Source organism: Equus przewalskii, chromosome 26 (assembly GCF_037783145.1).
Source record: "Equus przewalskii isolate Varuska chromosome 26, EquPr2, whole genome shotgun sequence".
Lineage (NCBI taxonomy): Eukaryota > Metazoa > Chordata > Mammalia > Perissodactyla > Equidae > Equus > Equus przewalskii.
Window position 1 is genome coordinate 31,292,402 of NC_091856.1, and position 27,495 is coordinate 31,319,896.

The window sequence follows — 27,495 nt, forward strand, 5'->3', positions numbered from 1 at the left end:
GCACCACGAGCCCAGCTCTCGTCTGCTGCTTATTTGTGTCTCATATATGGGTTCAGAAGCTGTAACAGATCCTGGTTTTGTTGGTTTTTTAGCTAAGGCTAAGCCTAGACTCGCTCAGGCCGCACCTTTCCCGTGCACCTGCCGCCATCCCACGTGCCATGTTGCTTACTGTAATTCTCAGTGTCAGGCCGTAGACGGTCTTTGGAAACTAAGTTCTAAGATCTCTTTGGCCGTGCTGAGTTTGGATGTTATTTTAAGTGGCGTTGTAACAAGAGCCGGGCCCTGGGTGAGGCTTAACATGTCTCCAGGTGTTGGGCCCTGGGCACACCAGGTGACCTCTCCTGGCCTGTCTGACCATCTCCGAGACGGAGGGATGACCCCAGAACCCCTGTGCGCCCGCTGCCGTGATTCCAGGGGTGGAGATTTGCCTTGGACACTAGGTGCCTCGACATTGGCTGTTGGGAAGAATTCCCAGTTGTGTGTGAAAATGGAGTTCTGCGTGACTTGTGAAAGCAGAAGGATAGGTGGTTTAAATAAATAATCAAACGTCAATTCAAGTTAGTCCAGTGAAGACATTCTGTTGGACTCCGTCACAGTTGCAAAATAAAATTGTTGGAACCCTTTTTTAAATTAACATTGGCATAGAATTAACGTTAACATTGTAACGTAACATCCTGCCAAGCACAAGCAGACCTTTTCAGAGAACATACCCTGACCCCCTGGGTCCGCTGAGTGGTGAGCTTTGTTACAATCCAGGAGATTCCATTCTGTTTTCTCTAGAATACAGTTGTTCTTATTGGATAATGCTTTAATAATTTTTCCTTAGAATATAGAATATAGGTTTCACTTTTATTTGGTATTATTTTCAAATCTCTGCCCAGATTTGTTTTGTAAATACATCATAAAACTCGAGAGTACAAAAAAAAATTCACTGGTACAGTTATGTTTACCAAAATTATCTGAAAAATATAGTTTATTAGGAAATGAGCATTGCTAGTTGAACAACTTATTTATTCAGTCAAAATACTTGCCATTTTGTATGGGACTGACACAGGCATCAGTGAAATGAGATACTTCAACAGACCTGTGTAGCTTATTATCGTTTCAGAAGCAAACGTGAATAACTTAACAAAGGAAGGTCAGCATAACAATACAGTATCTTCTGGGGTGGATAAAGTGCCCTGAAGACTATTTGCAGACACTGAGAACAAACCTGAGGTCTTCATTAGCAGTGGTCGTGTCATTCATTCAGAAACTGCTTATATCAGGCACCTTCCGTGATCAAGGCCTGGGCTTCCTGCAGGCAAGGAGGTACAGAGGTTCGAAACAATAGCCTCCTGCTTTCAGGGACCCCAACAGTAGAGATAAGATGTGTGTAAAAATAGCCCCAAAGCAGAACATTCTGGATTGGGCGACTTAAGAGACAGCTGACTATCCTGGATGTATGTGGAGGCTGAGCAGGAGCCTGCCTGGATGACCCTGAGCTGCCTCAGGATCCCTCGTGGGACCCACCCTAGTGAAGGCCAAGACCCGTTTCTTCAGACTCATCGTCAGCTCTCTTGTAGAAGGGCCAAAATGTCATAGAAGTTATTAAAATCTCTTTCATAGTGTTGTACGTAAGCATTAGCATCTTATTTTAAAATCCTTTTTTCAAGTTCTTGACAAAAGCTTTTTAGTGAATTAGGAAATTTATTTTTGTTGATCCCCAAATGATACCATCCATTTCTATCCATCCTGGCGGTGAGATTCGGTCTGCATTAGGAAGTGGTGCACTGAAGAAGGAACAAGGCGAGACCGGCTCCTTTTCCGTCGCTGTGGCGTGGTCTCTTCCTGCGCAGCACGAGTCTCCGACGCTCTCTGTGGGGCAGGGATGAGGTGGAGGTGGCAGGCTGGCCTGGGGAGGATCCCCTTTAAATCGAGATCAGGTCAGGGAGAACGTACGGCTGTCAGGCACTTGACATGTGGCCATCCAACTGAGGAACTGAATTTTTAATTTTATTTAATTTTAAATAATTTAAAATTTTAAAAACTTCCGTATCAAACAGCACAGTTCTCGGCCAGACAGCTACGATTATACAGACCTCTCGTGTGTTCCAAGTGAGCGTGGGTCTGAAGACCACGTCTGTGGGTCTACAGGAGGCCTTGGCTGACCCCAGATTGGTGCTACTGGGGGGTGTCCCTCAGCACAGCGACCTTTAACCTAGAATGTCCTCTTCCTGCCCCCAGCGTGTCAGCTCCTCAGGGCTCGTGGGACCCCCTGGGGAGGCCTGCAGGGTAACCGGTTGCTTCTGCAGTGCTCGCATTGCACCTCCTGAGTGGCCTGGAAAAGGTCTCTGGAGCCAGCCGGAACTGTGCCCAGAAGGCCGTGTGGCCAGGGCCCAGCCAGCTCGGGGCCGCTCCCCTGCCGATGAATGAGCCCACAGTGGGGCCACTTTCCAGGATGGCCGGGGACCGGCTCTCGGCCGCCCCCCACCCACTTCTACCCTCTCAGCTAAACCGGGCCTGTTTTCAGGGAGCACTGATTCAACCTCTATTTCCACTTATTTTCTGTTGGGAATGATTTACCAGGGGAGAAAACGATTGTATCGTGTGACGCATGTGGGGACCTTGTAGGAAAACAGGCTGAAGGCTATTTGCTCACTTGGAGGGGTTGGCAGCCGAGGGAGAGGGTTTGTTTGGGCACCATGCCAAGGCCAGGCAGAATGCTCCAAAGAGTTAACTCTGGGGAACAGGTGACTTCAGTCCTGATCTTCACTCATGTCCCCTTGAGCAATCCGACACCTCCTCCAGGGGTCTGTGCTCATTGGCTGTTGGCAGGACTCACAGTGGGTGGACTTTCTCAATTGAGTTAAAGGGCAGGGCCTCAGGAGCCAATGACAGCTGCGCCCCAGCAGAGCTTGTACAAGTTTGCCGGGCCAGGCTGCATTCCAGTTCTCGCCGCCAGAACTTGCTCCCGGTGGTGGCTGAGCAGCCAGCTCCCTGTCACCATGCTCTGCCTGTGCCTGTATGTGCCGGTCATCGGGGAGGCCCAGACCGAGTTCCAGTACTTCGAGTCCAAGGGGCTTCCCGCTGAGCTGAAGTCCATCTTCAAACTGAGTGTCTTTATCCCCTCCCAGGAGTTCTCCACCTACCGCCAGTGGAAGCAGGTCTGTGTGGGGTCGCGCCAGGCTGTGAAAGGCAGCGGGCGTTTCATCGCTGTGGTTGAGTGAACGGATGAGTGGTGGTAGAGGGTACGCATGCGTGAAATGTCCCCACCATGCCACCCACCGAGGGGAAAGAATGTCTGAAATGTGCGAGTTTTCCCCCCATTGTCATGTGGCTATAGCCTATGAAAGGGTGACGTCAGGGGAATGCTGGGCTTTCATGTGACCTCCGAGGAAGGCTGGAATTATAGGGGAGGCACTTGTGGGAGATGGAAAGGAATTCTCTTGTGGGGGCAGAGGGGTGTCCTCAGAAGTACAGGGCCAGGAGAGAGGGACAGTCCAGCTGCTGTGAGGCTGTTCCTCTGAGCTGGGGCCCGAGGCCGGGAGGGCTTGCGAGGGGAGAGGCAGAGAGGCTCCCCGCTGGAGGCCCAGGAGTTGGCCCTGTAGCTGCAGAGGCTGGAGCCGGCAGCACTGTGCCCTGGGTGAAACAAGCCCACATGCAGAGGTGAGGGGGAGCCTTCCCACACATCCTTTCGAGCAGGGAGGCAGCAGAGACGGTTATTGTTTTAAAGGTGAGGAAACAGCTACAGAGTCCGGGAGGGTCGCTTGCCTCCTAAAGGGGCCCCCAGTTTCTCTGTTAATCAGATCCCGGGCTGTCCCCCAGCGAGCGCTCTTGGTGGCAGGGCAGGTCAGATGGTGGGCAGGGGATGGTGGTCTGCATATCCTCAGAAGGAGACAAAGTCACAAAGTAGGCCCAGTCGTTTTGAGGTGGAAACGAGGACTTTGAGAATATTTTGAAATCAGCTGCACTGAGCCTGTCCCTGGGTGCCTGTATCACAGGGCACTCACCCCAATAAGGCACGTGGATCGTGTTGGCGGCAGAACAGCCTGGTTATCAAAGAGCTTCATGCCTAACTTTTGTGTCCACCCTAAATGGCATGTAGATTCTGTTTCCGCTCCTGCCATAAATCAGTGATAACCCTATACGTCATTTGCGTCATGCTTGGCTGAGAGCACAGATGTCTGCAGGAAGTTAATGTAACTCCAGCTAGCGGATAAAATACAGACCAGCACCTGTCTCACATTCCAGCCACACCCCCTGCCTTGTTCTTCGGATCATGTTAGGTGACATGGTATCTGTCCGGGCCTCCTCCTACCACGCTTAGTGGCTGAGCAGTCACAAAGAGCCATCAGGCGGTTCAGAGAGTGACCGTGATAGTAATCATTGGAGAGTGCCAGCTGGCTAGTGGTCCATCCATTTCCAAACCCACTGGTTCAAAAGCCTTTGAAACCCATAGTGGTTTGTGGATAGTAAATGTATTTCTAGCTGAGAGAATTGGACAACACAGGAAGACCATAGTCATTTTCTTTAGGAAATTCTTGGTCCTAGTTTTGGGGTGTTGCTGGGTTGGAGTGACTCATGGGTGTCCCCCACCTTCTTGAGATTATCCTGTAGGGTGGTGGCAGGATCTCTAGGGAGGCAGCTCTGGAGTCCAACAGGCCTGGCTTGAATCCTGCCTACCACTTCCCTAGCTGTGTGACCTTGGATAAATTACTTAACGTCTCTGAACTTCTGTTTCCTTCTCTGTAAAATGGGGGAAATGATGGTACCTATCTTCTAGAGCTGTTTGAGAGGGTTCATTGGGCTGCTAGAGGTAAAGCCTTTAGCAGCATCTGTGGCACAGCCCAAGTGCTTGCCATTTTTTGGAGAACTTCCAGTTGCTGAGCATCCAAAACCGACGACAGCTACTGCTCGAAGCTCACCTTTAAGGGCAGGCGTGGTTTTGGAACCTCACTGCTGAGGAACAACGTGTCTCCAAGTCGTCTTGGATCACTAGCCTGTTACTAAGCAGAGCTGTCCTGCTTTTCAGGGCTTGGATGAGGGAGCTGAGGGTGCTTTTATCATCCTGCTCCCCTGAGATCCAAGACTGGCAGTGCCATTGAGCTCACGCCCCGTAGTTACCTGTGGCTCTTGCTGCTTCTCCAGCCTCCGGAGTTCTCTCTGGCAGTGCGTTTGCCAAGTAGGCATTGGCAGAGGCCCGCTCTGCCCCATACCTGCCCCCTGGCCACCCAGTTGTTCTTGGGCTGGTGCCACTTGTGGGGATAAAGAGAGCAAGCTGCAGGGTTCTGAAGGAATCTGGAGCTCCAAGGCCGTCCGCACATGTGGGCAGAGAGCATGTGAGGCTCTGGCCAGGTGCCAGGGACAGCGCTGCCGGGGAGCCAGGCAGCTGACAGGGGCCCTGTAACAAGGTGGTCTTCAGAACGCTTGAAGTGAGAAAGCGCCGAGCTCCCCAGTGTTGGCCTCTGTCTGACGGGCTTCTCCTGGGGGCGCCTCTGTCCTCTTTGCTGTGAGGGAAGCGAGGTAGGCTCTCACTTGGCTTCCGGCCTGCCCTTGGGGATCCAGGTGGTGGCTTTGGGAGTAGACAGTGGAAGCATCTCGGGTCATTGGGCCACCTCTGTTCACGGGCTAGCACAGTTGTTTCCTGCGGACAGGGCACCATGAGGGACAAGGAAAAGCTGGTGCCTGAGCTAAAGGACAAAACCTTACTGTTGTTTTACAGAAAATTCTACAAGCTGGCGATAAAGACCTTGATGGGCAGCTAGACTTTGAAGAGTTTGTCCATTATCTCCAAGATCACGAGAAGAAACTGAGGCTGGTGTTCAAGAGTTTGGACAAAAAGAATGACGGTGAGCGTTGCCTCCAGAGCCAATGGCTGAGCGGATCCGGGGCTCCCCGGGATGTGGCTCCTGGCTCACTGCCTCTGTTGTTGCAGGACGAATCGACGCTCAAGAGATCATGCAGTCCCTGCGGGACCTGGGGGTCAAGATATCTGAGCAGCAGGCAGAAAAAATTCTCAAAAGGTGAGTGCTTAGCCAGCCTCTGCTTTTAATTGAACAAACATGTGACGAGAGAAAAGTTCTTGGACCAATTCTGTGGCGTCATTCACTGTATTGACCCTGTTTCTCTGAACTTTGGCTTCTGCTGGTTTGAAGGGATTACTGCGTAGCCCCTCCCAGAGAGTAGCTGCTGCCCGGGTTCCAGGTCAGCTTTCATTTGAAGTCACAAATCACCTGGAAACGTGCCTGCTGCCAGTGACCCTTTACGAGAATCACAAATCATTAGTTGGGGGGGGCGTCTCAAGTAGGTGAAAGGCGAGCAAGGGACACCCTTCTCTGCCTGGTTGTGAAGGGGAAGGGCTCACGGGGCAGCGCTCACCCCCTAGGATGGTAACTTTCTCTTTAACACTGTAATCAGATGCGCTGCCCCCAGAGACAGCCCGCAGGCCAGCGGTGGGCCCAGTGGATAGCATAGTTGCTGCTGTGCTGGGAAATCGCACAGAAGGGCCCTACAAGCGGCTCCCTCTCCTGGCTGAGCCTGTCCAAATCCCTGGGGCCTGAAGCCGGCTGGTCAGGGACAGCAGCCTCTTGTACCCGCTGCCTGGGCGCGTCCTCGTGCTGTGCTGTGCGCTCGCCTCACTAACATCTGCTCAGAGCACTTATTGGTGTTGTTTCTCCTCTCTCCTCCGCATCCTTCTTTGTCTGTCTGTCAGAATACGAACGGGCCACTTCTGGGGCCCTGTCACCTAGTAAGTATCTGTGTCACCCTGGTGACTGCTTCCCTCCCTGACCTCTGTGCCTGATTAGAACGGGGTTCTTGTGGGCCATTATATCCCGTTTTTGTGCAAAGTGGGGTGTGGAGCCACCTTGCCTTCTCTCCTTGGGGGCAGACACGCCTACTACAGTTTCCTTGGTGGCCATGCACTGCCCTTGGCTCTCCTGGAGGTGGGATGTGCGGCTGACAGATGGGGCCTGTTTACACGTGGGCAACCATGCATGTGTCTTGCAGCATGGACAAAAATGGCACGATGACCATCGACTGGAACGAGTGGAGAGACTATCACCTTCTGCACCCCGTGGAGAATATCCCCGAGATCATCCTGTACTGGAAGCATTCCACGGTGAGTCCCACGCTCCCAGAGCCTCAAGGTGGTCTCCTTGTCCGTTCACAAGGTCCCCTTCGCCCAGCATCAGTCCCCAACCTGGGGTGGGGCTGGGGTTTCCGGCTGGCCTCCTCTTCAGCAGTGAGACTGTCCACTCCTCTGCCAGCCCCACGGAGCACTCCACATGCTCCCTCCGTTTCCCACACGCCGGTAAACCTGAAGGGCCTGGCCATTCCCCAAACACAGGGTGCCCCTGCCAGAAATGATGCCCTCCCGTCCCCCACGGGCAGCCTGTTCAAGGTCCACTTCACACGCCGGCCTCCTGATCCTGCTTGTTCTCCCAAGGCCAGTGTGCACCTTCCTCCAGGAGCGGGACAGGGCCCACTCTCTAGAGAGCACATGGTGGCGCTGTTAGGTTTCTCGCCCCCGCCGGCCCATTTTCTGGGTCGCTTCTCTCTTCACACACGTACTGCTCTCTCACCCCCATCAGAGCTGTCATTCAGAAATACAGATGTGCACCCTCGCTGACTGTAGCCATGTTGGCCCTGTTGCCCGCGAGCCCCCTTCGTACGGGGTGCGGCCCTCTCTGCTGGTTTTTGCTGGGCTCCCCCTCGATTTGCAGTCCTATCCACCCCAGACTGTCAGCTCTGGGAGGGGAGGCCAGAGGCACTCCCCCTCATCTGTCTTGCACAGTGCCCAGGCCAGGGCCTCACCCCCAGGGGACACCTGGTGTCTTTGCTGTTGAAACTAAGTGGACCACCCCAGGGGTAGGAGCAAGGTGACCCGTGGTGTGGCCTGCAGCCCCGGGGCTGGAGCAGAGCTAGCTCTGTCTGAGCAGCCAGGGTGCTGCCCAGGAGAGAGTGTGTTCTGTAGGCGTCGCAACCTCTCATATTTGCCGAGGTCTTGCACGATGTTCTGCCAATGTGATCAGGTTACACACCAGATTTTAGAAGAATTTTTACCCCTGACTTGGCCCTTTCAGTGCAGCGAGCCCAGTGATCCTCAGCTGAAATGCCTCTGTAAGCTGTTCTTGCAACAGCTCCCTGGCAGTCACGGAAAGGGCTGTCCGGATGGTTTTAAAACTGCTTTCTTCTGCCTGCGCTCTCAGATTCTGTATCTGGGCCTCACCAAGGCCAACAGGATCAGAGCTTTGCTACTTCACATAGTGAAGGGGAGGAGGTGCATCACTTGCCCACCCAGAGTCCTTGGCGTTCTCACCATCTATGTGGTCCCCTGGGGTGTAGTCCATTCTAGGTGGTGGAAGGCTGTGGACCCAGCTGTGTGCTGGAATGGCTTCGCTGCGTCGTCAGGGCCTGCTTGTTTTATCTCTGCTGGTCTTCCTCGCAGATCTTTGATGTGGGTGAGAATCTGACGGTCCCTGATGAGTTCACGGTGGAGGAGAGGCAGACGGGGATGTGGTGGAGACACCTCGTGGCCGGAGGCGGCGCGGGGGCTGTCTCCAGAACCTGCACGGCCCCTCTGGACAGGCTCAAGGTGCTCATGCAGGTATGCAGGGAAATAGACCCCACACCACCTGGTTTCCGCCCTGGGGTTCTTTGGAAGGTTGGTTTCCTCTCCTTGTCTGGGGCCTGCTTTGGGCACGTACTTTCCTAACCCAACCAATGAGATTGGAATTATTACACAGACAAGGGTGACATTAGATCCAAGCCTAGGTGACCTTTTGTACGCAGCTGATCTAATTTTATCTGAGGCCCTTAAACCAGGGGTCAGTCACATTACTGAGTCTTAATGTGGACAGGTAAAGCCAGTGAGAACTGGGGTGTGGCTGGAACCTGTTTCCTTAGGAGCATCTTGTGTAGGGTCCCACACGGGGCAGTGTGAGTGGATCCTCACGTGGCCCCAGTACCATTATCTTAGAGTTCCACATCTACAGAACAGAGATAAGCTAGACCAATGTCAGGGGTAGGGTTGTGAAATCAGCCTGCACGAGGACACACCATTGGACTTCAGTGTCATCTGAACAGTGGCCATTCACCCCCTTGTCCCCTTGCTTATATTCTCGCACTTGTTGTGTCAGAGCCCCGCTCAGAAAGATGTCATCCCTTGCCTTACCCTTTGCCCTCCCGGGCCTGTTGATGGATAAGTGTGAACTCCCTTCTTGTGCTGAGACAGGGAAGTGGAATGTTTCAGGGAGAAGAGCTCCAGGCATGGAGTCTGACCAGGGTCCCCCCTCATGGTCGTGTGACCTGGGGCAATTCACTTCACCCCCAGGACTTCATTCCTCCGTGAACCTAAGGGACTTGAACACATTGCCTCATCAGTTTGTTTTTCTTAACCAAACTCCTGGGAATGCTGTAGAGAGTCAAAGCAGGCTTTAGGTGAAATGACACAAGCCTGGCGTGTGGTTTAAGGTAATCTTGCAGAGGTGGGGGCGGCGTGGTGACATGGACTGGCCGAGGTTTGATGATTGTTGAAGCTGATGATGGGTTCACGGAAGCTCATTAAATAATTCTCTATACTTTTGTATATGTTTGAAATTTTTCTGTAACAAAAAGCTCAAATTTTTTATTTTAAAAAGTAGTCTTTGTGGAGGTGTTTAGCACGATGTTGGCACACAGTAGGTGCACAGAAAAGTCGAGTTGGACCTAGAGTAGTCGTGTTTGAGTCTCCGGCGCTGAGTTAGTCTTCGGAATCCCGAGAGGGAAGAGCTCTTTGTCAGATGATGGCAGCCCTGTGGCTGCCGCGTTCTTTCTGACTGCGTGTCCTTCCCTCCTCAGGTCCACGCCTCCCGCAGCAACAACATGTGCATCGTGGGCGGGTTCACCCAGATGGTTCGAGAGGGAGGGGCAAGGTCCCTCTGGCGGGGCAACGGCATCAACGTCCTCAAAATTGCTCCCGAGTCGGCCATCAAATTCATGGCCTATGAGCAGGTGAGGACCTGGCTTCACAGGGAGAGTTCCCAGTTGGCAGCTGCTTACTGAGCTTCCCCTGGAATGAGGCTCCTGCCCTGCTGATGCCCTGGAACCTGGAGCCAGTCATTGTACCCAAGGCATAGCAGGGTGAGGCAAGAGGGAGGAGGCCTGGGTGCGACCCCAGCTCTGCCGCCAGTTCCTTCTGTTTCTGGGCAGCATCAAAGGTGCTGGGGACACCAGGTCTCGGCTAACCCTGACTGGCTCCATGAGGAGTGGCAGGGCAGGAGTGTGTGCACTGGCCTCTGGGGTGCATCAGTTTGTTTGCTCTCTGTTCTAGATCAAGCGTCTTATTGGGAGTGACCAGGAGACTCTGAGGATTCACGAGAGACTTGTGGCAGGGTCCCTCGCAGGGGCCATCGCCCAGAGCAGCATCTACCCAATGGAGGTGAGGGCCACGTTGGTCCTGGGGTGGGCAGTGCGCATGTGCGTGAGGGTGGCGAGCGGGCTGTGCTCATGCTTCCCTTGTTCCTTTTGGGTTCGGCAGGTTCTGAAGACCCGGATGGCCCTGCGCAAGACAGGCCAGTACTCGGGCATGCTGGACTGTGCCAGGAAGATCTTGGCCAGAGAGGGGATGGCCGCCTTCTACAAAGGCTACGTTCCCAACATGCTAGGCATCATCCCCTATGCTGGGATAGACCTGGCCGTCTACGAGGTGAGGCCTTAGAGGGCCCAGGCCCCTTGAACAGCGGGAGAGGTTCAGAAACTCCCTCCTTAGCCATGCCCCTGCCTGTTGTCTCCATGCCTGATAGACCACTGGGGGTGGTTGGGAGAGGGAACAGATCAGAGTGTCTCCCTTCCAGGCTCGTTTATTTATTGCAAGACTCTCCTATCACGCTGCCCCGCTGCAGCCCGCAGGTTCTGCCCCCGCAGGAGCTCGGCAGGCAGATCTCCAGAGTCGGGTGCCAGCGGGGCTCACTTAGCCCTTAGCAGACTCAAGACCACAGAAGTCAGGCTCTGTGGGGGGGAAGAGGGTGTGCCCCTGCCTCATCCTGTCCCATCCAGGAATCCCCAGTGACAGCAGAAGGAAAGGGCAGGCAGGCCAGGAGCTCAGCAAGCCCCAGGTCAGCCCAGGCCAAGCGAGTCAGGTTACAGTGGCCTCGCGGGTCCCATGTGATGAGGAAAGGCCTCCTATGTGGATCCAATAACTGTCCCCCCCCGAACCCCCTAGTCTCTCTGTCTCACAGGCTCTTCCTGGGCTCACTAGCCCTTTGGCTCATCCCAGCCCCCCTTTCCCGTTCCAGACGCTCAAGAATGCCTGGCTGCAGCGCTACGCAGTGAACAGCGCAGACCCCGGTGTGTTTGTGCTCCTGGCTTGTGGCACCATGTCCAGCACCTGTGGCCAGCTGGCCAGCTACCCACTGGCCCTGGTCAGAACCCGGATGCAGGCCCAAGGTAAGGCTGGTCCTGGGACAGTCCCCAGGGGCGGGTTGGGAACTAGGGAGGAGCTGGCGGAAGGCCTCTGACAGGTGGCCTCTCTCCCTGCAGCCTCCATTGAGGGCGCTCCGGAGGTGACCATGAGCAGCCTCTTCAGACAGATCCTGCGGACTGAGGGGGCCTTTGGCCTGTACCGGGGGCTGGCCCCCAACTTCATGAAGGTCATCCCAGCCGTGAGCATCAGCTATGTGGTGTACGAGAACCTGAAGATCACCCTGGGCGTGCAGTCGCGGTGACGGGGAGAGGGCAGCCCCGCCCAGCGGACTCGCTGATCCTGGGCCTGCGGCCCTGGGACGTGTAGCCATCTCATTCTGTGAATGTGCCAACACTAAGCTGACTTAAGCCAAGCTGTGAAAACCCTGGGATGCGCCCGCAAGGGAGGGGAAGAGCTGGCAGGCCGACCGGGTTTGTCCTGCTGACCCTGGCTGACCCTGGGCTCCATCCCAGGGGAGACCCATGGGTATTCCTCAGGGTCCAGGGGTCAGCAGGACAGAGGCTGTCGCACGTGGGGACAGGACGTTTCCTGCGGTGCCTGCTGAATAGCAGGGCTTGGAGGCTGGGTCGGTTCTTCACGCCCCTTACAGCCAGACCATCAGCTGCAGGCCTTGCCCCTTGGCGTGCTGGGGGTCTAACCCGGGCCCCCTTTGCTTCCTTCCTTGCTGCTGTTTTCCTGTGGTAGGAGGAGGGCTCCCAGCCCACTCCCATGCCCCTCCCCACTCCTCTCCCCTTGGTCTGGGGAAAGGTGGTTCCACCTGGCCTTCCCACCCCGACTTCCTGGCCCACAGTGTCGCTGCTTGCTAGGTGGTGCCGGAGGAGGGAGGAGTCTGGCTTTGTGCTCATCCTCATCTGAGCCCCACTGTTGGCTTCTGAGCTCACCAACGGATGAGCCTCTGGTTATGCGTGTGCATGCAGCAGGGCAGGCCAGCCCCGCCGCTGGCTGCCTGGCGTCCTGGCGCATGGCTTCCTGGAAGGCGAGAGCTGGAACCCAGAGGGCCTGTGCTCCCTGCTGCTGGGGGCCTCATGGTGCTCCGAGCTGGCCCCAGACTCTGTCGGGACTGGCACCAGCTCAGAACTAACTCCCTCTGCCCCCCCGGGCCTGAGGGCAGTGGGGCATCGTGTTGTAGCGGGAAGGGCTGTTTCTTCCCGTGTCTGCGAGCCCTGGTGAGAGAGAATGTGTTAAAGGCCTTAATTATGTACTGTTGGGAAAAGGGTTTTGTTCAGAAAGACAAACTGGACAAATGTGCAAGTTCTGTGCTTCCAGAGAGAAGACAAAGCAGTAGACAGCTTGGCTGACTGCTTTAAAGTCTGTTTCTGATGCCCCTGGGGTTTATGTCCAATCCCATCTGGGGCAGAGTGGGACCAGCCTCACATTCCACTCATGCCACGTATCACAGTGCTTGGAGCCTATTTATTTTGTATTTATTTGAACAGAGTTATGTCCTAACTATTTTTATAGATTTGTTTAATGACTAGCCTGTCATTTTCAACTTCATTTTTTATTCATATTTATGTTCGTGGTTGACTGTACCTTCCCAACACCGTGAGGTGGGGGTGGGGTGGGCAAAGGAAGGAGAGGCCGGGGGAGGGAGCCTCCCGCCACTGCCCACACTGACGTCACGTCTGTCCAAAGGAATTCCTCTTGGAACTGGCGACCAAGAAGGAGGGTGACACAGGGGACCCCAAACATGGAGAGGTGTCCTGTGGCAGGTTGGGGCAGCACTGGCACCCCGGAAGCCTTAGGATCTGAGGGCTTGACTGGGGTGGGGAGAGGGGAGAAATCTCGAGTCCTTTGAAAATGGAAGTCCAAATCACTTCTTGGACTGGAGGATTTCTTTATTTCACCCTTTTTGTATGACAGCGCAGTGAGGTGCCCATCACTGTGAGTTCGGGGTGGGGGCCTAGAGGAGAGGGCGGCCAGCTCCCGACCCGTGCGTGTGAAGTGGGCTCCCTCCCTCCCGGGCCCCCCAGCTGCTCATGCTCAATAATGCTGGTCACCTTGCAGCTTCGCAGCTGCACTTCATTCCGCCAGAAGGGCCTGACGAGGACAATTGAAATAGGATGCAAAGATCAATGCAAAAGTTATTGTTATATAGAAATATAGTTATAACTGGAATTTGTGAATAAGCAAATTACAAGAGAATTGGAAGTGTCATTTAAAACAGCCTTCTAATAAAGTTGTTTCAAAGCTGATGATGGAGTCATGATTTTTCTGATCTGGGCTTGGGTGGTGTGGGGACGTCCACCTGTTAGAAAATGAGAAAGCTATGCCCTGGGCTTCTGGGAGGGTCTTGCTCTTTCGAATGGGTGTTGGTTGGATTTGGGGTGCTCTGACCAGGGCCCCAGTGCTCTCCGAGGTGCTGAGTCTGGTGGTCCTGCCTCAGCCCTCATCTGGTCCAGCACATCCTGGGCAGAGCTGAGCACTCCCTCCTGGGTCTCCAGACGCCTCTGCCCTGCTCTCCACCTCCCTGGTGCTCCTCCCCGGCCTCAGCGTTGGTTCCTGCCCATCTTTCTGACATAGAGATGCTGGGGGCCCCCTCCTGCCTTTTTTTTCTGAGGAAGATTAGCCCTGAGCTAGCAACCGCTAATCCTCCTCTTTTTGCTGAGGAAGACTGGCTCTGAGCTAACATCCATGCCCATCTTCCTCTACTTTGCATGTGGGACGCCTGCCACAGCATGGCTTGCCACGCAGTGCCATGTCCGCACCCGGGATCCAAACTGGCGAACCCGGGGCTGCCGATAAGCGGAACGTGCGAACTTAACTGCTGCGCCACCAGGTCAGCCCCCTAACATTCTTTATTTGCTTTCTGCCTGTCTCCCCAGGACAGCGTGAGGCCTCGGCGGGCAGGGAATGTGTTCGCAGTTGTATTTCCAGCCTCTGAGACAGTGCCCGGTGCACAAAGTGCTCGATATAATGCCCGTTAAATAACTGTCCACACTTGCGGCCCCTCATGGCCCTGGGGCTTGGGGTCCGGGCTGGCAAGAGATGGCATGAAGCGGCTTGGGGAGCCCGCCAGGGGGCCCTGGCATTCAGAGGTGCCGAGGCATGGAAGTGTGCCCCTGTGTGAGACTCGCTTGTGTACCACTTGTACTGGGCTGGCTAGTGTCCCCACAAATTCGCGTCCACTGGGAACCTTAGAATGTCACCTTAGTTGGAAATACAGTTTTTGCAGATGTAATCGAGTTAAGATGTCATACTGGATCAGGGTGGGCCCTAAGTCCAGTGACGGGTATCCTAGAAGAGGGAAATTTGAACTCTGAGAATAAATTCCTGTTGTTTTGGGCCGTCCCTGTTTGTGGAGACGGCAGCCCTACAAAGCTATTATGCCACTCTCTTCAGTTGTTCGTTATCCTCAGGGTAACGGGCATAGATCAGTTCCCACCCACTGGGTCCTGGCAAATTGCTTCCCCCATCCCGCCTTGACCAGGCTTTCCCCTGGGACGGTGGGCTGAGCGCCCTCCCAGGTCCTCAGTCCCATCTGGCGGGGAGAGGGGCTTCTCCAGCCCAGAAGTTAACATGGGGAGGTGCTCTGAGGGGGAGAAGCTCGGAGCCTCACCTCCTACGGTTGTCTCCTTTGTTCCTTCACCCCTCCTGCTGGTCTTTACTCACGTGTCACCTCCGCACGAGACCTTCCCTGACCACCCTATTTAAGAGAGTAGGGGGCCGCCTCTCCCCACCCAGCCCAGTCCCCATCCCATTCTCTCTCTCCCTAGCATTTTCACCATCAGGGACACTGCTTGCTTTCAGTCCCTGTTAATCGTCCGCCTCTGCCACATGTATGTAAGCTCCCTGAGGGCGGGGTACTTGGCTTCTTCACGTCTGTTCCCTGTAGGTATGCAGCACCCACTAGGTGCTTACTGAATAGTTACTAGTTGAATGCAACTCATCCACATGTTTCATGGTGTGGTCGGCAGAATTACACCCCCTCCCAGAGATCCCCAGAACCCGTGAATTCGGTTACAGAGTCAAGGGGAAGTGAGATAGCAATTAAGGTTGCTAACCAGCTGACCTTAAAATAGGGAGGCCGTCCTTGGGACCAGCCTGGTGGTGCAGCAGTTAAGTGTGCATGTTCCGCTTCGGTGGCCCAGGGTTCGCCAGTTCGGATCCCGGGTGCGGACATGGCACTGCTTGGCAAGACATGCTATGGTAGGCATCCCACATATAAAGTAGAGGAAGATGGGCATGGATGTGAGCTCAGGGCCAGTCTTCCTCAGCAAAAAGAGGAGGATTGGTAGCAGACGTTATCTCAGGGCTAATGTTCCTCAAAAAAAAACCCCAAAAAGATAGGCTGTCCTGGATTGTCCAGGTGAGCCCCATGTGACCACAAGATCCTTCAGCATGGAAATCAGTGACAGGGGGAGAGCCAGAGAGATGGCACGAGATGGACTCAGCCCAAGTTGCTGGCTTTGAAAATGGAGGAAAGGGCCACAAGTCAAGCAACACGGGCAGCCTCTAGGAGCTGGAAAAGACAAGGAACAGATTGTCCCTGGAGCCTTCACGAGGATACCTGCGGACACCTTGATTTGAGCCCGGTGAGCTGCATTTCAGACGTCTGCCCTCCGGATTTGCCTGGACAGGAAATGACCCGAAATGGTCCCTAATAAACAGCTTACCTCCCAGCTCCCCTCCCCCATCTAGGATTCCAAAAACACACAGTCATTTCCCCTTAAATGCTTATCATTCTGGCCTCCCAGGTGAGGAGGTCCTGTGAGCCTGGGATCTTGGGCATCTGAGGGGAAATCTGAAGCCACGCCTCTCCCCAGGGCGGGCGGGGAAGACACCTGTGCTGTGGGATCTGGCCAGACCTCTTCGTGCCTCCTTCCTGAAGCTAGACCCTTTCATCTCTTAATCCTGAGAGCGCTATTTATTGAGTGCCAGCTGCACACACACGAACTCTCTTAGCCCTCAGCAGGTCTGTGAGGTGCTGCTGCCCCCATGTCCCCCTTTTACAGATGAGGAAAAGAAGGCTCCGGAAGGGGCAGGGACTTGCCCGGGACCTCACCGTAAGTGACAGGGCCTTGAGTGCAGGTCAGTGGACCCCTGGCCTACTGCAAGCATAGGGGTGAAGATAGGGTGGGCTCGCTGGGGCTGCCTGCCAGGAGGCCTGGCAGGCTGGAACCAGGCCGTGGGGACCTTCACAAGGGGCAGGCGCTCCTAGCCTCACCTCAGACGGGTGGCCCCTGGTCCCTGCCTGCTCTCCCGCGTCAGGAGGCCACAGAGAACTTGGACACGTGGGGCAGGCCTGTGCTTGAATCCTGGCTCCTAGCAGTGTGATCTTAGGCAAATCTCATGCCTCGCTGAGCCTCATTTTCCCCACGAGCAAGATGAGCACAATACCTTCCTTAGAGCTCAGAGGGGGAAGGACTCATCGACGTTCATACAAAGGGTCAGTGCTGAGCTTAGATGCAAGCCCGCTTTGCAGACCCTGAAGCCATGTTCTCCACCTCCCTCCTGACCCTCCCCGGTCCCCATCTCACTGGCCTGAGCAGGTTGGAATGCAGGGCAAGGGTGAGAAGAGCAGCAGCCCAGGTGTGGGCCCCACTGCCCAGGGTGGACCTTGGTCTCTGCCCTCCAGGGCCAATGAGGAAGCTGGAGCGGACCAGCGAGGCCCAGTCATGGTGGCTGGAGAGGCTGGCCAGGGCTGGTGGGAAAGGGCCAGCAGGAGGGGAGTGACGGAGTGGGGCAGGAAAAAAACCAAGAATGAGGAAACTGACCAGAGAGGGCCAGAGATCTGCCCAAGCCCCACGGGGGCCCCACAAACCTGGGCCTCCTGCTCTGGGCTTCCCGGAACACAGGAGGCCGGCCAGAGAGCAGCCACAAAGAAGGGACCTCCTCTGGCCATGTGCTATCACCCATCAGCACAGCCCCTGAGGCCCAGGAGAAACCACTATCTGTCTGGGGCAGTTATGGGGGCTGAGGAGAGGGGAAGCTGGCTCCACCCACGCCCGCCAGGGTGGGGCGCCCCTGGCTGCACCAAGGAGCCCAACCCCTGCCCCCTCATTTTATGAGGAGGAAACTGACGGCCAGGGGGCTGGGGACTGGCCCAGGGTCACTAGGCTCCTCGTAGCCATTTCTCTTCCCTGACTGCACTGGCTTACACCATTTGTACTAGCGTCTTATGGCTGCTGTCACAAACTGCCACAAATCTGGTGTCTTAAAACAAGGCAGGTTTATTCTTACAGTTCTAGAGGCCAGAAGCCCCAAATCAGTTTCACTGGGCTGAAATCAAGGTGTCCCCAGGGCTGGTTCCTTCTGGAAGCGCCTGAGGAGGACGTTTCCTTGGCCCTCTGCATTCCTTAGTCTGTGGCCTCTTCCTCACATTCCTCCAGCCTCTGTCACCTTTCTTCTCTAGTCATATCTCCCTTTGCCTCCCTCTTAAAAGGATGCTTGTGACTCCATTTAGGGCCCACCTAGATAATCCGGGGAAAATCTCTCCATCTCAAATTGATTCATTTAATCACATCTATGAATTCTCTTTACCACGTAAGGTCACATTCCCAGGTTCCAGGGGTGAGGACCTGGATATATTTGGGGGCCATTATTTAGCCCACCACACCGTTCCCCCACTACAAGCCCTGTTCCCTATTAGACACTTCTTGGGGCCGGCCCGGTGGTGCAGCAGTTAAGTGCGCACATACTGCTTCAGTGGCCCGGGGTTTGCCGGTTCGGATCCCGGCTGTGGACATGGCACTGCTTGGCACGCCATAGGCGTCCCACATATAAAGTAGAGGAAGATGGGCACGGATGTTAGCTCAGGGCCAGTCCTCCTCAGGAAAAGAGGAGGATTGGCAGTAGTTAGCTCAGGGCTAATCTTTCTCACAAAAAAAAAAAAAAAAAAAACGATCACAGACTCTGGAGTCCTCAGGAGATCTGGGTTCAAATCTCGTCTCTGCCACTTAACTAGCTTTGACACCAGGGAATTCACTTAACCTTTCTGATGACTGTTTCCCCATCTGTAAAATGGGAATATTTGTACCTACTTCACAGGGATGTTCTAAGGACTAAATGAGGTAATATATGTAAAGAGCTTAAAACAGTGCTTGTGGCCCAGTGGTTAAGTTCGCTCGCTCATCTGCAGGTGGCCCAGTGTTTCGTCGGTTTGAATCCTGGGCACGGACGTGGCACTGCTCATCGAGCCACGCTGAGGCAGTGTCCCACATGCCACAACTAGAAGGACCCACAACTAAAAACAGACAACTATGTACCAGGGGGCTTTGGGGAGAAAAAGGAAAAATAAAATCTTAAAAAACAAAAACGAAAAACAGTGCTTGCCACAAAATAGGCCCCTTCTAACTGTTAGATGTATATATATAGTTACTATACATAAAATATGAATTTTATATGTATGCAGTCTATGGAGGCTACATAAAAATAAACTAGAAGGCTATACTCCAAAAAATTGTTAAGTGGTTATACTTCCGGGTGGTGGGAGCGTGAATAACTGGTATCATCTTTTGCTTACCTGCGAGTTCTGTTTACATACAATAAATATTAATTATTTGCATAATCAAAGTGAAATTTTAAAATTGAACAATCTGACAGCAGAAAAAGGCAGACCAGAATCCTTGAAGCCCAGCGGTGGCTACCCTCCCCAGGGAGCCCTCCTGACTCCCAGGGAGGAAGCATCACTCCGTTCTCACGACTCTCTCCCGTCCCTGCTTCCTGGAGCTCTTGACCATGAGCTCTGGGAGCCCGGCTGGGAACCGAGCAGGGAGCCTGTTCTGAGAACAGACAGCAGCCCCCCACCAGCTGCATACGACACCCTTCGCATGTCAGCTCGGCGCGTCGGCTCTGTGCAACCTTCCCAGCCCCGTCTGCATCAACCCCATGGAGGCTAACTGACCTCCAATGGCTTGCCCAAGGTCACAGCAGGCAGTGGCTGGGTTCCTACCTCAGGCCTTCTGCCACCATCAAGGCCACGGGGGACAAGCTGTGACTGGAGCCTGACCAAGATGGGGCAGGGGGTCCTGGCTTGGGGCCCTTTCCCCTGAGAGGCATGGCTTTTCCTACCTGCCCATCTTCAGACCCTTACAGGCTAAACCCTTTTTACAGATAGGCAAATACGGTCCCTGGATAAGAATGACTGCCCAGAGAAGATGCAATCCCGGAACTGGCCACAACGTGGCAGCACCAGGCCTTGTAACGCGTTCCTTCCTACAGGGCTTTGCATCCTCCACCGCCCTCTGGTAGTTGTGGGGAAACATGCCCAGGGCCCAGGCCAGGAACATTTGGGAAAACTGAGGCAGGGTTGTCATCTCTTGGGGAGGATCCTCGGTGAAAGAAGCAGGGCCTAGTTGGTGCCCCATTGTAGCCTTGGGCTGACTGGCCATTCTCCAGTCCCCATCACAGGGAATAGGTCTAGCTAGGACAGTCCTTGGACTTTTCATCAAGGTGACCATTGAGTAGAGGAGAGCAAGGATGGTGCAGGTGGGCTCCTCTCTGCCTGCAGCAGCCCCAGGGAAAAAACCCTAGTCAGAAGTCAGGCCCCTTTCCCCAGCATGGCTCAGCCACCAACCACATCCTCCTCTGTGAAACACGGAGACAGAAGAAAACATCCTTGAGTCTGTGAAAACAGGGAGGGGAGATGGCTGGGGGCTGGGGGCCTGGCCAGCACCCAGGGCTTCCTTGGTGGGACTGGGCCTCAAGGGGAAGCGGAGGTTGGGAGACACAATCACTGGGCTGAGCAGGGGGAGCAGAAAGGGCAGGGAGCACAGGGTGGGTTGCGGGTGGTGAGGTCCTTTCCTGGCCCTGGTGTCACGGACACAAGGTGGACACCTTGTCACAAGCCGGGCACATCAGATGCTCCCTTTGGGGAATTTGAGACTGAGACAAAGAGAGGCGAGTCAGCCTCCTTGTGCAGCTGGAAAGGTCCCAACTCACACAGGGTGGGCGGCAGGAAAAGACTGTCTGTGAAGAAAAGGAAATTGGGGTGTAGGCAGGGACGCGGGGAAGGCGGTCCCTCGGTGCCCCATGGCACTCCTGGCCTAGTTCCCGCCCTGAGGGGGGCTCTGGGGTCCACAGGCCACCCCCGGGCCCTGGAGCGAAGGCCCCTTAGGACTTATGGCCTGACCAATGAAGCAGGAACAGCATTCTGGACACAGTGGTGGCTCTGGGGACCCTGACACCTGTGGGCCCCCCCGGAGGCAGCCTCCAAGGCTCCTCAAGCCACAGACTGGCATGGCCTCAGGCCTCGGCTTCTCTCCCTCCCACAGCTCCTCATGCTCAACACCCCCAGGGGGACAGGAAGGGGGACCCCCCCCCACCCAGTGCTCCGCGACAGACACGGGCCTGGCCAGCAGAGCGCTCTGCAGCCCCGAAGAACGAGCCAGCGCAACATGCACTGACAAGGACAGAAGTCCACGACGGGAACGAGAATAGCAGGTGGCCAGCCAGCCCTGCAGGAGAAACTGAGGTCCCTGCCTCCAAAAGTCACGTGGTCATGCTGTCTGCCTCCCAAGTGCTCGTCACACTTCCACCTTACTTGAATGTTTGCTATTACAAGGAACACGAACTGTTTTTATGTTTAAAAATAAAATAAAATTTTAAAACTCTCCCAAGAGGGTCTGGGGTGTTGCCTGGTCACCCTCCCAATAGGGAGGGCCCGGGATAGAGCTGGGCTCACTGCAGGCCACCGTGCCCCTCATCTGCTGAAACCAGGGGAACGGTGACCCCCGACCCCAGGTGCTCTGCTCACAAGGGTGCTCCACCCACAGCGCCCCCTTGCTCCCAGAGCCGGCTCTCCCTATAGAACCCTGTCCCCGTGTCCACCCTCTGTGAAGTCCCAGGCCTGGGACTGAAGCCCAGGGGTGGCCACCTGCTGCCAGAGGGGCCTTGGAAGGTGCTGTGCTCTCTGAACCTGAGTCTCCAGTCTGTAGGGCAGCACTGGAACTCTGGTCCCCGCTGAGCCAGTATCCTTCCATGCACTTGACCTGCATCTTTTTTTTTTTTGAGGAAGATTAGCCCTGAGCTAACATCCGCTGCCAATCCTCCTTTTGCTGAGGAAGATTGGCCCTGAGCTAACATCCGTGCCCATCTTCCTCTACTTTAGACGTGGAATGCCTGCCAAGCATGGCTTTTGCCAAGTGGTGCCATGTCTGCACCTGGCATCCAAACCAGTGAACCCCGGGACGCCAAAGCAGAACGTGCACACTTAACCACTGCGCCACTGGGCTGGCCCCTGACCTGCATCTTGTCATCGAACTCCCACGACTTCTCCTCGAGGTGGGGACTATCGTTATGCCCATTTGACAGATAAGGAAACCAGGGCTCAGAGAGGGGCGTCACCACCCAGAGTCCCACAGCCAGTGAGGGGCAGAAGTGGACACGCGCCCTGGGCCGTCTCTGAGCCTCCCTGCTGAGCATCCCATGGTGGTGTCCCAGGGATTATGTGACACAAGCCTGCTCAGCCTGTCACCCCGACAGTAAGCACAGAATAGACTGTATTCACCCCAGGGCTGGCCGTGCCTCATTCCGAAGCCTTGCCTGACCGGCAGCCACACGCAGCACCACACCACAGACCTCCCTTTCACAGCACCCCCGAGGGGGGCCACAAACCGTTTCTTTATTGCAAACATGACACATAGTCCCAGGGGCGCCTGGGAAGAGCAGGAACCAGGGGAAGCCAGGGATGAGCCCTCCCTAAACTGACTGTCCCTACTTCCCTTGTCCAGGGCAGGAGCCTGGTCCAAATGCCACCTGCAGGGGGTAGACAGGGCAGCCACGGAGGGCCCTGGAAAACGGCTGAAGAGTAGGGAAGCCAGGGCAGGGGGTCAGGTGGGTGGCCCTCCGGGCCTCAGGGGGAGTGTGAACGGAAATTCTGGGCTTTGTCCCCAACGTCCCAGCGCCCCAGCAGGCGTCCAGTGTTAGAAGGGAGAGGGCTGGGGGTCGACAAGGGGCAGAAAGAGCCTGTCGCCACTGCACAGCATTGCCAGGCAGCCAGCATCTTCCGTTGCCTCTCGTCCTGGGACGCTCAGCTCAGTGCAGGGCCTCAGCGATGGCCTTCTCCACCCGCAGGTACCAGGGCTGGATGTGGGTGTGGCGCATGAGGTCGTCGAAGGCCTCCAGGCCCTCCATCACACGCAGCACGCCATACACAGCCTGCAGGGGTGACAGCACTGTCACTGTGGCATGGCCCAGAGCGGGCGTCTAGACCTGCCCCATCTTCTGCCAGCTGGGTGTCCTGCGGCCATCACCTCCCCACTCTGAGAGCTCCGGGACCCACTGAAGGGCCAGTTTGCAAACAGGTTTGCAGGTTTCACCTTCCTGGCTCCCACACCCCCTTTCTGTGCAATAACCCACCCAGGGTTTCTCCACGCTCAGGTACTGAGATGTGGGGAGAAGAGAACCCACTACCCAGCTCCAAGACCCAGACCTGGCAATCCACAAATTCCATCCTGGCTGTAGGACTGCTTCAAGGATTGGCACTGAAGCTAGGCCAGTGAGACACTGTCCCAACACTGCTGCTGGATGGAACGCTGGAGCACTGACCCAGGCCTGCCTCAGGCTGAAGCCAACTCCAAGGAGATGCTCAAGGAGAGTTTGAGCCCTGGTAACACCAGTCAGGCCCCTGGATCCAGCCGGGCCTGAAGCCGACCCCTCCCCTGAACATGTCATTTATGTGAACCAAGACAGTTCCTTATAGTTGGTTTTCCTTAAGGCCCTGACAACAGATGGAGCCAGGTGCCCCTGGGGATGGGGGAGCTAGGAAATATAGGTATTACCCACATGTGGGCATTCTCTTCCTAGGCCCCACTGACCCCACGGAGAAGGCCCTCAGTCTGGGCACCACCCCCCCCGTCACTACCACACCTCACCAGATCAGCCAGGTTCGGCTTTTGGCCCCCCATGAAGGGCCGGTCTTTGCCCACGGCTGCCACCCACTTGTTGGCGGCCTCATAGAGGTCCACACGCACATCGTCCTGGAGGTGGTGCCTAGGCAGGGATGGGGGAAGTCCATCAGGGGAACTCTGACCCCCGGCCCAAGTGGGGAGAGCGGGAAGGTCTGAGGGCCCTTGGTGGGGGTATCACATCTACAGAGACCTCAGTTACCATCAGCCCCAGACGGGGAAGCCATGGCCCAGGGGTGATAAGAGAGAGAAACAGTGGAAGGCACCAGGCAGGACACAGCTCTGGACCCCAAGGCCAGCCTTGCTTCCCCTGGGGTGGGGAAGGTGATCAGGAGTTCTGGGTTCAAGTCCTGATGTGGCTAATGACGGGGACTTGGGGACAGCAGGCCCCCAGGCGCGTGCGCACACACACACACACACACACGTGCCATCACCTGCTCTTGAGCCGCTTGCTGATGAGGTACATGGCAGCTGCACCCATGTACTTGGCCACAGCACCCTCCACGACCCCGAACTTGCCCTCCCTGACAATGTAGTCGAAGGAGGCCAGGGCCTCGGCAGGCGTGCGGTACACGTTGGGGGAGATCAGGTGGACCAGCCAGTCGTCCGCCCACTGCCGCCACTTCATCTCCTCCCTGTGGGGGACAGCGGGCGGGCTGAGTGGGCTCCTGAGCCAGGCTCTGGGAGGTGCTGGGAGCTGACACACTGTCTAGACCGCCCAGCGTCTGGACGGGAGGCCGAGGCCTGAGCATCAGGTCCCTACGGAGGCTCAGCCCAGCCCTCGTGGTTGCCCACGCTGCTCCCCCCTCACAGCTTCCTGCTCAGCCTGGTCCCCTGAGGGGAAGACCCCGCCCTCTCCACCGCCCCAGGCCAGCCCCAGCCCCACTCACGTCCTCGCCTCCTTCCCACTGTACATTCGCTGGGCCTCCTTCTCGTCCAGCATGAGCCAGTACTTGTTGCAGAACTCGGTCACCTCCTTGCCCTGGTCGTTCATGGCCTTCATGGGCGGATAGTAGGTGATGATGTCTTCCAGGGGCTGCCTTTGGGAGACATCCAGAGTCTCAGCCAACTCCTTCCTCCTCCGGGGGACTGAGCCCTCACCTCCTTAGGGGCAATAACCAACCCAGCCCGACCCACAGAAGCTTTCCACCCTCTTGCGCGTGACACAGCAGGTCCTGCAGCAAGAGAGACTTGGGGCAGACACCAGGAGCACTGCCCTGACAAATGGAGAGTGCGGAGGAGAGGCAGGGGGAGTCTCAGAGTAGGACGCCCATGGTCCATTCTAGAAATCTAAGCAGCAGCCCCATCCTGCTCCCATGGAGGAACTCAGGGGAGGCCCCCCGTGGAGGCAGGAGAAGGGACAAATGCGATGCCCGCCTGGGCCTCCGGGGGGGAGGGGGCTCTTACCCCGACACCAGGTGGGTCTTGAGGGCGCTGATGATGACAGAGGAGTCATTCAGTTGTTGCTGGAGAAGAAGATGGTTTAGGTCAGGGCAGCTGCCTGGCGGCCGGCAGGATCCCCAGGGGCTCTGAACAACACCGACACCCCGGCATCGGCGGGCACTAGGCAGGGGGAACCCGGGCACTGTTCATCCAGCCCTGGGGGCTCCCCTAAAACCGAGGCCCTCCTCCTAACCCAGTCCCTGCCCTCGGGACGGCCCATCACAAGGGAGCAAGTGCAGCTCATGGGGAGGAGGCGTGGGGAGGACCCAGGGGCTGGGCCCTGGCCCACTCACCCGCCTGGCCTCCCGGGCACCGAGGGGCAGGATGGACTTCAGATCTACGTAACAGGTGCCAAGCACTGTGCCAGGCATATCTGCTGTGCCTACAACCAGGAGAGTACGGTCCTCGATTAATGAGGAAGGAAGCCCAGAGAGGCTAAATAACTGGCCCCAAGTCACACAGCCAGTGAGTAGCAGAGCCACACCTCGAACCAAGGGCACCCCGATTTCAGAAGCCAGCTTGTTAAGCTCGGTGCTCTGCCTCCCTTAGACCTGGCTGGGTTTGGTGTTGGTGGAGGAAGAGAGCCTACATTGCCTGAGCATCTATTGTAAACCAGCCACTTTCCCCTCGTTCCCAGCTGACACCCAGGGAGCCCAAGCTCCTTCCAAGGCTGCAGAGCAAGGCCCCACTTGGGAGTTTCCCAAGACAATCCCGGACCTGCGGGGGCTCCCCGAGGCTCACCAAGCTGTCTCCTTCCTGGGCCAACAGGATGGGCACCTTCCTGTAGGAGGAGAACTTGATCTCGGCCTTGCGCACGGGGTTTACCTCCACCACCCGGTAGGGCAGGGCGTGGAAGTCGAGGAAGGCGCGGACCTTGCTGCAGAAGGGACACGTTTTGTACTGGTACAGGGTCAGCTGCAGGTGGCCGGTCAGGGAGAGCTGGGTGGGGAGCAGAGAAAAGGGGGCTTCTGAGGCCTGGCACCCAGATCTGCCCCCAGACCCAGGCCCTGCCCCCAAGCAGACATGTCTCAGTTGGGGAGGGGAGTCTTCTAGGATGACCCTGAGAACATCGGGAGGAATGGGGGTGGGTGGCAGGGAGAAGGGGAGACACAGGGAGGTGGGGAGTGGGCCCATGCAGTGGACAGACAGCCCAGGCTCAAGCACCCATGCGGCACGCTCCCCAGAGGGGTCTGTGTAGGAGGAATTTTCTGGGCTCTGTCCAACACTGGACAGACACCTCTCCTCTCCCTCCTGTCCCAAGGGAACACCAGGCACCAACAGGTGTGCGCCCGGAGATGCAGAATAATTGTTTCAACTTGGGAGTGCCCACCCTCTCTCCCCCAACCCCAGGGACCTCTGGGGGAGGAGGCAGAGCCAGCTTTGCCAGAGTGGGGTCTACCTCAAACCTCCAGAAGGGAGGGTTGTACCAGTGCCTCCCGTCTCCCCCTGGATGCCACACCTTCCTCAGGAAAGGCCCAGGTGAGCTTGCACCCTATTCACATAGGAAAGTGGCACCTGCAGCCCACCTCCCTCCATGTTGGGGGGGTGGGTAGCAGGAAGATACAGAGGATGCCACTCCCCTTCCACCCACCCTGGTCCCCTGCGGCCAGGAAAGGGACTGCAGGGGTAGAGGGGAGGGCGGGAGCAGAGAAAGACGGTATTGGTGCTGTGTATAAAGCATTTCAAGGGCAGCTGGGCCACCATCGGCTGGAGGGTGACCTCCCTGTCCCTCCCTGTCTCCGCCCCTGGAGTCTATGGGTCATCGGTCCCATAAAAATACTAATAACAACCCTAATAAGTAAATTCCCGACCTTAGGATTTGGGGACGGTGGGAGGAGAACAACAAAATGGAAAGTGATTAACTGTGAAAGAGGCTTGCTTTCTCTTTTCTATGACCTTTAAATCTTTCCATTAAAACACTTAGAAAAACGATTTTAAGGCAAAGACAACAATTCGAGTTAGCAGACATCAGCAGCGCCCCCATTTCACAGATGAGGTCGGAGACTTAACACTGAGTCACGTGCTCAAGGTCACAGCGGACGGAGGAGGCATTCCTGACCCCGCCGGTTTCTAGAAGTCCCGAAGTGCGGCGCAGACCCCAGCGCTCCGACCCGCACTCGGCCCGCCCCGGGCTCACCTGCACGGCCGAGCGCTCGGCGCGGAGGTCCTGGGCGCGCAGGTGCCACCGCGCCGTGTGGTACAGCCCCAGGGCGCCCCCCAGGGCCAGCGCCGCCGCCCCTAGGAGCCGCGAGCTCCCCTTGCGGGCGGTGGCGGCGGGCCCTCCCGCCGTCCCCGCGAAGCCGGCCCGGCCCTGCACGGGAAGTCGGGGCGGGGGGCGATGGGCCAGCCCCCAGGCTAGAGCGCGCCCGCAGGGCCACAGCGCCCGCGCAGCCTGGGCCATGTTTGTTCACCGGCGCCGCGGGCGGGCGCGCGAAACGAAGACGGCCTGAGCTCGGGCTCCTTTTAAAGGACCTGGGGGGGGCGGGGGGAGGGCGGTGGTCTCCGGGTTGCCAGGGGCGACCGTGACGCCGAGCGGGGAGGACAGCGCTCCCGGGACTGGGCGTGCGTGCCCGGCGCCCAGCTTCCACACACCGGTCAGAGCCACAGAAACACATCGGGGATGCCTGGGAGTCGCTAAGTGCCCCGGCTTCTGAACATGTAGATATACTGGGTCTCGGTGGTGACCCGGGCCGAACGCAGGGAACTCGGCCAATAACTTGCCATGTGGCCTCTGAGCCTCAGCGTGGTCCGTAATAG

The 27,495-nt window shown here is 56.5% G+C and overlaps 2 protein-coding genes across 8 annotated transcripts in view; one reads left to right on the plus strand and one right to left on the minus strand.

Annotated features, from left to right (window-relative positions):
• Window positions 1-13,641, plus strand: part of SLC25A25 (solute carrier family 25 member 25) — a 33,230-nt gene extending 19,589 nt beyond the window's left edge. For 2 of the 6 annotated variants that reach the window (XM_070596359.1, XM_008519965.2), the window contains exons 2-11: window positions 5,705-5,831; window positions 5,918-6,005; window positions 6,695-6,730; window positions 6,991-7,102; window positions 8,432-8,590; window positions 9,823-9,975; window positions 10,295-10,402; window positions 10,502-10,669; window positions 11,259-11,409; window positions 11,503-13,641. In XM_070596359.1, coding sequence (XP_070452460.1) covers window positions 5,705-5,831; window positions 5,918-6,005; window positions 6,695-6,730; window positions 6,991-7,102; window positions 8,432-8,590; window positions 9,823-9,975; window positions 10,295-10,402; window positions 10,502-10,669; window positions 11,259-11,409; window positions 11,503-11,687 — 1,287 coding nt within the window. In that variant the 3' untranslated portion in view covers window positions 11,688-13,641. Of the gene's footprint in view, window positions 1-2,734; window positions 3,147-5,704; window positions 5,832-5,917; window positions 6,006-6,694; window positions 6,731-6,990; window positions 7,103-8,431; window positions 8,591-9,822; window positions 9,976-10,294; window positions 10,403-10,501; window positions 10,670-11,258; window positions 11,410-11,502 lie in introns of those variants that run through there. The other 4 variants (XM_070596360.1, XM_008519964.2, XM_070596357.1 and 1 more) reach the window with 3 other exon arrangements.
• Window positions 13,642-21,977: 8,336 nt separating this feature from the next.
• PTGES2 (prostaglandin E synthase 2) lies at window positions 21,978-27,173 on the minus strand. 2 transcript variants are annotated; one of them, XM_070596550.1, is made up of 8 exons: window positions 26,876-27,126; window positions 25,480-25,677; window positions 25,032-25,120; window positions 24,703-24,761; window positions 24,186-24,335; window positions 23,730-23,930; window positions 23,263-23,380; window positions 21,978-22,546 (listed from the first exon to the last, which is right to left on the minus strand). In XM_070596550.1, the coding sequence occupies exons 3-8, from the start codon at window positions 25,107-25,109 to the stop codon at window positions 22,424-22,426; spliced, it is 729 nt and encodes a 242-aa protein (XP_070452651.1). In that variant the 5' UTR covers window positions 25,110-25,120; window positions 25,480-25,677; window positions 26,876-27,126; the 3' UTR covers window positions 21,978-22,423. The 2 variants fall into 2 exon arrangements, with proteins under 2 accessions (XP_070452651.1, XP_008518268.2); XM_008520046.2 differs by lacking the exon at window positions 25,032-25,120 and having other exon boundaries at window positions 26,876-27,173.
• Window positions 27,174-27,495: the final 322 nt, after the last annotated feature.